The sequence below is a fragment of the Antrostomus carolinensis genome, unplaced genomic scaffold (assembly GCF_000700745.2).
Source record: "Antrostomus carolinensis isolate BGI_N321 unplaced genomic scaffold, ASM70074v2 scaffold29268, whole genome shotgun sequence".
NCBI classification, from domain to species: domain Eukaryota; kingdom Metazoa; phylum Chordata; class Aves; order Caprimulgiformes; family Caprimulgidae; genus Antrostomus; species Antrostomus carolinensis.
The window spans coordinates 13,380-23,291 of NW_010332806.1; the positions used below are offsets into that span (position 1 = coordinate 13,380).

Genomic DNA, 9,912 nt, shown 5'->3' on the forward strand with positions numbered 1-9,912 from the left:
GAAATAGTTATGTCTGTGGCTTCTCTAGGATATTAAAGTCAATTTATCTGAGGAAGACAAGTAATGGATGTTTTTTTTTTTCTTTTTGTAGGAATTGGAGCAGTTCATTGAGGAAGGTAGCAGGAGTTAGCACTGTCTGAACAAGCTCTTATCTGTTCAGGAACAAATTCTGAGAGCCTCGATTACCAAGATGGAATTGCAGAAATCCAGCAGGCTGATAGAACACAAATTACTGCCATCACACTACAGCGCAGTGTACTTCGTGGCTGTGAGCATAAGGTACAGATAGCCCTTAAATAAAACACTCAGCAAAAACATTTTTCTCAGTTACAAGGTCCCAAACATATTTACCTTAATGCACTTGGACATATGGAAATTAACTTACCAGTATAGCTTGGGAGAACTAATGCTCCACGTCCCATGTTGCTAAATGTCACACTAAAAACTGAATGGGAGGCTTTTAGCTCTCCCAGTCCATAACCACAAGGGCCAAGCCCCACTCAGCACCTAAGAATGCAAACATCCAAGTTTCTGTCACTGGACATGGCAACCCTCAAGTGCACTGAGCAGTTCAGCAACAACAGCAACCAGCAAGCTACCACAGATTCAGGTTTCCATCTCTTTTCACCTGCGGGGTCTCACTGGACCAGTGTTCACAAAAAATCACTGAAGAGCATATCCATGTCACCTCAACCTCCCAGTCTTACTCAGTGTTTCATTGATGAAAGCACTTATTTCATATACATTAACTAAAAATTCAGATCCTCTGCTGTATGATAAGGAGCATGAATCTCCAAATTAAAGTTTTTATATAAAATAATTAAGTTTTGAATGAAACACATCAAATCTCTCTTTTAGCTCTAGTCAGAGGAAAGGCTGATGACAACAGACACCTCAGAACTTCACCACTATCAAATGTCTCCTTGACCACTCCAGCCCCAAGTCTCCTAGGGAAAGCAGACAGGACCTGTTTACTGACACACAGTCTCTACACAGCCTTTCAAACACAGAAGTTTCTCTTTTTCCACCTTTCACACCACCAGTTTCAGCACAGAAATGACTTCTTCAGTCATTACAGAACAGAAGACCAGACACAACTGCAGAAGTTCGCTCTGACTACTTCAGGGTAATAAGGGCTGTAACAAGACAAAGGCAACAACTAGTGTTTTGATACAAACAGGATTTTAATTTAATCCAAGCATTTTCTGTACAATAGAAAGGTTTTATAAAAAAAAAAAAGTGTTGCTTCAGTTGCAAGAACATGCACAAAAAAGTTTCTGAACCCTAGTGCTTCAGGAAATCAATAATTTTTTTGAAAAAACAACCATGTGAGGTACTGTTATAGATGTTAAAATCCTGGTTTGGATCAGTCTCCACCAGGTACAACTCTCCTGCATGGACATCCCCGAAGTCAGCACTGAAGTTGTTAGGATTAAACCGAACCCATACAGTATACCTGTAGTCAACTGTACGCATGGAATAGCCCATGATTCTGATGTCTTTCAGCTTCGGCTTGTCAGAGTTCCACTGAGGAGTGTCTGCAGGCCGGGGATATTGGCTGAAAGCAACAGATTCTTCATTAAAACACTTGTAAGTGTCATCGTGCCCATCCTCCTCTTCCTGCACCTTCTCTTCAGAGGCATTAAAATACTGCACAATGCTTGCCCCCTCAGTGCACAGTGCAACATGAAAGGAAGTCTCTGGGCATGCAGGAGGAACTTGCAGGCCAGCGAGTTCAGCAAGTGTTGAGAACAGAGACACAAGCTCAACCACTTTTTTGCTTCGCCCTAGAAGAAACATCAAAATACAAGCTATAGAACATGATGGTTTGACAGACACTGGTAGAACATTTTAGAAACTTATTCTGATAATTAAGTTGGTGTTTAATGGAAAGCACTTCGTACTGGATTTGTGGGTAACAAAAATCAAGGCAATTAAGGTGTGGCAGTTAGCTCTGAAGATGCTAGTCTATGCATTTATTATGTAATTTTAACCAGAAAAATTTTGCACTTATGTTTCTCAAACATGCAGACCTCAAAACAATAATATTAACTACTTTGAAAAAAGAACTCTTCATAAAGACAGAGCAAATTCCAGTGCCAATAGTTTAACATGAGAGTGCTTCCATCTAAAACAGTTTCCAATGCCACCACTTTAAGTACAGATGCTACACAGAGAATGTTTACTAATCGCTGTTGGAAAGACAGCAACTGCCAGTACAAAAGGTAGGTCAAGTATCCTTTCAGGCATCTACAGCACAGAAAAATAAATCACCTGCTGTGTTAATCGACATCTAGCTGTTTCCACTAAAGCAGTAACCAAAGTAAAAGTTTGTGTCCAAAAATTCCTTTCACCATCTTGCTCCTCGTCAGTACAAGCAGCACAGTCAATGGCACTGACTCAAGCTGTCTGTAGGCAAAGTATCATTACATTGTCACTCCTCCTGTACATATATCCACTGCAAACAAAAAATAAATACTGGAAATTTACCTTGAGGTACCAAGCCTAAAGTATGGCTAAAAGGGTCAAGGTAGGGGAAGACTCTCTCTCCTTGACTAACGGAGGGAGTTGTCATTCCTGGTACATAAAACATCATCGGCACACGGGTGGCAACATCAAAATTGCTGTATTTTGCCCATTCACCATGTTCTCCCAGGGACCATCCTGGATGACAAAGAATAAAATTCAGAGCAGATACTGGGTTGTAACTTACTAGTAATTTATTTTTCACTGTAAATTGACTCTGGCTGTTGAGGTCACTAGTCTGTTATCAAGGTTATATTAAAAGGCAAATAAAAATCTGCATTTAAATATAACAATTTTTTCTCTAATATGAAAGCTATTTCAACAGCCACCTAAATCTTGCAACCCAATACACCTTTATTAAGGAAATAATTACATTTCCTTATTTTCCCTATTCTAGATTAGAATTAAGAAATCATCATTAAAACAGCAGAAAAGAGGAACTGGGGTGTGTCACAGTGCCTGCGAGAGTCTCCGGATCAGTTCCATAAAGCACACATTTAAGTTCTGGGAAGCTGCCAGCTCTCTGATACTCCTGTTAACGCTCTATCTGAACACTCCTTGGAGCCAAGGCTGCTGTCTATGCCAGACTGCCATAATCAGGATGTTACTCCTGAAGAAGCAATAGAGATCAAAACTCTTTAGCTCTCCTCTTCCTCTTGGAAGAGATGCCAACATGACTTCCTTCCAGGCAGATTTATTGCCAGCTTCACTTTAGGGGAAGATAAAGGAGCTCTACGACAGCTATGTTAACGCAAGATTTTTTTGGATCACTTTGCTAGCTGTGGTACTGGAAACACCAACAGTTTACAGTTAACCACAGCAAGAAAAAGAGAAGTTCAGTTTACAATGCAAAGTCCAAGTCAAAGTCGCAAATGAGAAGGAACATGTAGAGTCACTTTAGTCCCAGAAGCATTAATCCCATTTCTCTGCAACCTTGTTTATACACACAGGCTCACAGAAGTCAACTCAAATTAACTAAATATATGACTTTAAATTGTTTCAGTTGAGCAATATCTTAACTGTTTTAAGTCAGTTAAGACATCCCCCAATTAAAGGGATCATGGGGGAGTTATTTTAATGAACATTAGAGTATTGAAAAAAACATTGAGTGCTTGAGACATTTATCTCACAATTCAAATTCAGGTTTTTACCACCAGGATCCAGAGTGTGCAATACTTCAGTTATGAGGGGGGAGCCATATTGCTATCAGTTTAGATGCTCTGCAAGCAGCAATGACAAGTGCAAGAAAACACACTTCAGCAGTTAATGAGAAAGCCTGTCACCCACTGTAGCAGATGGCTCTCTGCAAATTGTAAGGGGGGAGGAGTGGTCACTATCCTTTCACAGCACTGTTCCCAGCAAGAGCCACTCCTTGGGTAGGAGGTGGGAATACACCAAGCGCAGCCCAGTGTCCTGGCAGTCTCATCACTCACTAGTAAACCCTCAACCTGATTAAAAAGAGGTGCCCGCAGGGGGACAGAACTGTAGAGCCACAGAAGTCTGTGTCAGTCCATTTAATTAGAGACAGACTAGCCAGATATACAAGGTACAGTAGCTCTACTGTACATTATATAAACACACACTTGATTAATATGCCAGCACTGAGTTGTACAATTAAATTATTAACAGTGAGCTTGAGAAAGATTTAAACACTTACCATGATCAGCAGTAAAAACTACTATTGTGCTATTTGAGAGTCCTACATCATCCAAAGCACTCAAGAGCAGGCCAACTTGAGTATCCAGGTAAGAAACTGCTGCATAATAGCTCTGACGAATCTGCCGCTGCAAGTTAAGGAAACAGAGAGGAGGAGAAGAAAAAAAAATTAGCTTTTCCTCAGATACACACAGAGGAGAACCAGTGGGTGGCTGTGTGAGCAAAAGAACTGAAGGATTTTACTTGTAAAGCTTTATTTTTCAAGTGTCTGTAGCCTGATTAATGTCCCAGAAAGGTAAACAGGGAGGGGGCAGCTAGAAAATTCTGTCTATCTCCCAGAAGTTCTTCCAAGCAAGATGTGCAAACCGACCAGGTCCAGTCAGTGCACCTTATTTTGGCATAAACACTGGAAAGTCAAGGAAAATCTTGCAAAAGAAGATACACAGAATGCTGGCTTGAAACAGATAAACAGATTCCAATAATGCAAACAAACACAACACTGGGAGCTGCTACATACATTCCCTTACACACAAACCAGGAGCACATACTACTATCACTAGTAGATGTCTGATCTCTTCATCCCCACTCCCACTAGTCTGACTGCAGTTACAGTGAAGGTTTGCCTACAAGGCTAGAGGTGACAGTACACAAGGCAGGGAATTCGTAGTATTTACAAACTGATAGTTGCTGGATACCTGGGAACAAAGAGCAGCCAAGTGCTCCCTTGCACTTAAAGAAGTTAAGGCAGTTTGACTTCAGTCCACTATCCTGATGGCTTACCTGGAAGTCATCTGGCAGTGGTCCATAAGGGAAACTAACATTTAATGCTTCCACATCATCCCTCTGTCTGATATCTGTCCAGGGGTTGTATGCCACAGAAGGTAGTTTCTCAGGCACCCAGGGATCTGGGGCTAATGTGATGTTTTCCAACGGGTACAACTTGAGAAATTCCTTTACAATAAAAACACACATAAAGACTGCACTCACCTCTAAGGTCTATTGTAAACTTCATGTTGTAAACCAGCAACCACTTCCCCTTGCATGACCCTTTAACATTCTTACAGTTTACAAGGCTTCACTCCCCCTCCCTTAGAGTATAAAAGGTAGCAACACTATGCTAGTCAGCCCCAACCAATTCCTAAAAAATACTGAGTTAGTAAGTACCTAAAAATAGCCTCCTGCATCTCAAAGCCACACTGAAATAAAAGGTCCAACATCACTTCCTCTGAAATGAGTAGGAGTTTTGCCACCAACTCAAACAGGGAATGTAGTACAAGATCTTGTAAGGCCTCATTATGTCATACTCCATCAAGCTGAACACCATCTCCATGCAATAGCAGTCACTTTTATGTGTAGAAGGCTGGCTTTTGGCTGAGTGGTCACAACTCATTCTCATTAAACATTCTGAAATGCAACACGGGCAACTGCTAAAGTTACACCAACTCAAGGCTGGTTTTCAGCTTCCCTTCCAGAAACAATAGCAATAAAACATTTGTAGAAACAGCTTTGAAAAGCAAAAGCAACACGTGTCTAAGTTCCTTTCCCTGCAGGCTCCAGTTTCCTCACCTGCGGGTACCTCAGTGGGATATGTGGCTTGTGGTAACCAACAGCCAGGAAGAATTTTTGCTTCTTGGTTTTCATAACATCCAGTAAGCGTATGGCCTCTTCAGTGCTCTGAATATCAGGCAGAGTACCACCAGGCATTTCTGTCACATCCACTGGGCACACCAAGTTAGCATAAAGTTTTCCATCTTTTCCCCTACAAGTCTTAAAAAAACCCCCAAAAAACAACAAAAAAAAAACCCCAAAACCCCAGAAAATAATTAGTTGTTACTTAACTTACATAAAAGCAAAGAAAAAAATCCTCTGTTCTGCAATTTTCAAATCAATTTGTTTCTCAATCCTTCTACCAACAAAAGACTGCAGATTGAATCCAAAAAGGAATTTCACAATTTCTATGAACACTAAAGGTGCTGAGTACATTGATGACTGAGGAGACAGATTCAGGAGTTGAAGAATGAAACTTCCAGATCTACGGAAAAGCAGAATCCTCTCTAAAGCAAAGCAGAAGATTAAACAGTCATATGGGAAAACACACAGGTTCTATGATGAACAGAAACTCTGTCAAGAAGGCAGAATTCAGTTACACTATGTACAAGCATTTTTTTACTCCTTCTGATCCCAAGAGTTCATAGAAAGCTGCCTGGAAGCTACTGACTTAGTTTCTGAGCAAATGCCAGCAGTGGCTGATGTATAATCAGTGAAGACAGATAAATGAGACTAAACAGTTGCCAGGAAAAGGTGGCCTCAGCAGGGTGTTTGTGAGAGATGCTGAATGAACATAAAGAAAAGTATGTCACGGACATAAATACCACTGCTGTTAAAGCCAGCATTTTTCTGCATGAAATGCAAGAACAAAGCATTGCCCAGGCTGGCTATAGCCTCATGGCTGGAGCTCCCACCTTTGCAGTATACAGACTCCAGCACGTGATGCAATCGCTATGTTTGCATAAATGTAAACCAGATTATTTTGGGCCACACTTACTCTTAGTTACAAACATTCTAGAAAACTGAATCAGATTATAAAGTTTCAGATTATTTAAAAAAATATTTTAATTATGACCTCCACTCGCTCAGCCCTGAGCTCTTTATTGAATTAAGTTCACCAAGCATGTTAACAATGTTTTGTCACTTACTAAACAGACCAAGATTAGGGTGGAAGTTGACAACTGCACTTTTCAGATAAAGGAACTCATGGCCTAGACACAAATTAAGATCACTCTTTCTTGCAAGCACTTTTATATCTCAGTAACTTAAGTTTCCAAATACTAATTTAGAAATACTTAAAATATTTGCAGGATAGGCACATGAGTTAACATGACACAACTGAAGAGGAGACAGGCGTTCTTCTGAAAGACTAAGACACAGATATCAAACTGGCTAGTTGTTTCCCAGCACAAGGTTGCAGTCTCAAAATCCAGAGAGTATAGCCTGTACTTGGCACAAATAACTTGGCAATATCCTGAAAATCCTTTGTTAGGGTCCCACAAATCAGTCTTACCTTATCATTTTCATACTTTTCAGTTGAAGGATGAAAGGGTGGAATGGACCAACTGTATGGATAGTCATCACTGTGATTGGATGAAACCCCTGGAAAGGGTAAAAATACATCAGAAATGCTCTAATAGTTCAGTGAACCAGGAAGAGCTCAAACACAAGCTTAACCTGTTTTCATTTTTTTTTTTTTAATATTCAAAATCAAGAAACATTTGAAATTATCTTTGACCACAGAGAAAAAGAAAATGAAGAAATAAAAGTCATAAAATTTAAAACACACATTCTTCCCCGAGATACACCTTTTACTGGCGAGGGAGACTCAAGCCTCTTGAAGAGCCTTACTTCAGGGAACGGCAATAAAAAAACTCACCAAAAAACTAAGAGTAGTAACAGTCTTCATGTACATCCTTAATTAGCTTTACTATCAACTGAAAGTTCATATATCCACAGAAGTTTAGTTCTGGGGAAAAGAACTACCAAAAAGCAGGTCAGTATTACAGTATTTTTCAACTCGGTCTGTTACTGCTTTTTAACTAGTGAACTAATTTTCTGTTTATTTGGTAGTACTAGTTATGCATTCTGTAGCTCTTGATCCACACAGCCAGCCTATTATGAAACATGTACATGCAGAACTAGGACAATGAGACTGGGCAGTAATTTCATCTTCAGTGGAAATCTAACTTCCAGACATATTTTTAGAATGTTATACATTTATTCCTACAATCCCTACACAAGATGTGAAAATATTCATTAGATAGGAGTCATATAATACATTAATCTCTAATGTCTTAAGATTTAAAATTAAGATTTAAAGACAACCTACAGTCATTGTACAATCTGGCTCAGGACTGTAATTTAGGTTGTCATTACAGGCAAGAATCACACATTTGATACGTATATGTAAAGTCTGTTTGTGAGAATATATAAGCATGTGTATGTTAAGCAGATGACAATTCAAACAATACCAGGATGAAAAACTTTCCCCACAGACAGGGTCACGTAGCCATTCTCCTTGAAATACTGGGGCATCGTGGAATAGTTTCCTGCATGTACTCTCCAGTAGGAGTAGAAATCATACAGTCGGGTAGTATCAGGTCTGCGTCCAGTAAGGAACGACACTCTACTGGGAGCACACACGGCTTGCTGAGGAGAGAGCCAGCCAAAAAGAGAATCAGTTCAGAACAAAAAGCAAAACACATGTGCAAGCTGACTTGGGTGTAGCTGGGCAAAACATCTGAAGGCTCAGGAACTGCATTGAAAGTGTTTCACATCACTTCAAGCTGGAAAGAACAGCTTCCTTATTAAGAATATCAATTCCCAATTGCAAGCTTTTAGCAGGTTATACATTTACCTATCCATAATTTTTCCTCAAATAACCAATTCCTAAGCTTTTGCTACGCAGATAGTAGTGCAAAAAAAGTCAGGTTGTGTTAAAGACAGTGCTTTTGTAATCTAGTAGCTCACACTCACACAGAATTAAGCCAAAGTGGCAGATGGACAGTGCTGACAAAAGCCCAAAGTCTAGTTGATCTGGACTGCCTTAAAAATAATGAAAAGGATAAACACACAGAAGGTCCAGGTTACGGTCCAAAGGCTTCATCAATTCTATTTCAGATTGGCAAAAGCCGAGAGTTATTGCTTTAAAGCCCTAATCCCTAGTCAGAATTAGACTCGAACTTCTAATTTCTCAGCAGAAAATATTCAAGTAAACAGGAATTAGTAAGACTTTAAGTCCTGTACTTTAATAATGCTGACCACGCAAGCTGCCCCTTCATAAAAGTCTACAGAATAGATTTCCTCAAAAGAGAAAATTAAGAAGTAAAAAATAACCTTTTATGAAGAGTGGAAGAGAAGAATCCTAATTTAGTAAAACAGTATTTTTAAGCAGCACTTTGCTACTAACAGTGAAAATGTCTAAGTGACATTACACTCCTCCAAGGGCTACACAAATACCATGATTCAAATGCCCTGTTTTCATTCTTCTCATGTAACTAAAGAGAGGTTCATACAGTACACTTCAGCCCAACCATTTATTTTCTACTGGAAATACTTAAAGTATACACTTGCTTTTTCCAATGGTCTGCATAACACCTACTGTGATAATACCAGTAATTATTTTGCATAAAGGAAACATTTTTTATTAAGTTATTTATCTCACCTGTGCATATGCATTGCTGAATACAATACTTTGCGAAGCAAGTTGGTCAATGTTTGGAGATTTCACAAGCTTATCTCCATAACAGCCCAAAACAGGACGCAGATCATCCACAACTATAAACAGGACGTTCATACCATCTGTGAAGAAATAGAATTGGGAACATAGTGACTTGAGCTCCAGTAAGTAGGGGCTACTTTATGCAGATTTCTTTATCAGTTTCTAACCCTGATGTATATTTAAGAAAAAAATAAAACAAATGAAATAAGCAAGAACACTTTCCTTTGTAAGGAAATGTAAATACTGGGATTAGTTCCTTCAACATGTAGGAACTCTGATTTGGCCCAGACACAACCACAATGGTTTTCACTTCTCTTCCTATTTCATTGCTTCCTCCCATGGTATTTTCTCCAGCTCAGCACAGAAAGGTGGCGTGAAATAAAGAGGTAATTTACACTCTGTAAATTACCCACTACTGAATTCTACAGATACAGGCTCTGAGAGGGTGTTAAGCCACA

At 39.5% G+C, this 9,912-nt stretch overlaps 1 protein-coding gene across 1 annotated transcript; it reads right to left on the reverse strand.

Moving 5' to 3' along the window:
• Window positions 1–1,172: 1,172 nt before the first annotated feature.
• On the reverse strand, window positions 1,173–9,532 carry IDS (iduronate 2-sulfatase). The gene is made up of 8 exons (XM_010173645.1): window positions 9,398–9,532; window positions 8,205–8,382; window positions 7,244–7,332; window positions 5,749–5,949; window positions 4,963–5,133; window positions 4,184–4,310; window positions 2,491–2,664; window positions 1,173–1,787 (listed from the first exon to the last, which is right to left on the reverse strand). The coding sequence occupies exons 1-8, from the start codon at window positions 9,527–9,529 to the stop codon at window positions 1,285–1,287; spliced, it is 1,575 nt and encodes a 524-aa protein (XP_010171947.1). The 5' UTR covers window positions 9,530–9,532; the 3' UTR covers window positions 1,173–1,284.
• Between the last annotated feature and the right edge of the window lie 380 nt (window positions 9,533–9,912).

What these genes read in the sequence shown, in the direction of transcription:
- IDS (XM_010173645.1), bottom strand. Translation starts at nt 9,529, where the DNA reads ATGAACGTCCTGTTTATAGTTGTGGATGATCTGCGTCCTGTTTTGGGC. An exon ending in AAAAGTATGAAAATGATAAG is followed by an intron (nt 5,950 to 7,243) that starts GTAAGACTGATT and finishes GGTTTTTTTAAG; the next exon opens with ACTTGTAGGGGAAAAGATGG. An exon ending in TTTAGGCTTGGTACCTCAAG is followed by an intron (nt 1,788 to 2,490) that starts GTAAATTTCCAG and finishes TGTTTCTTCTAG; the next exon opens with GGCGAAGCAAAAAAGTGGTT.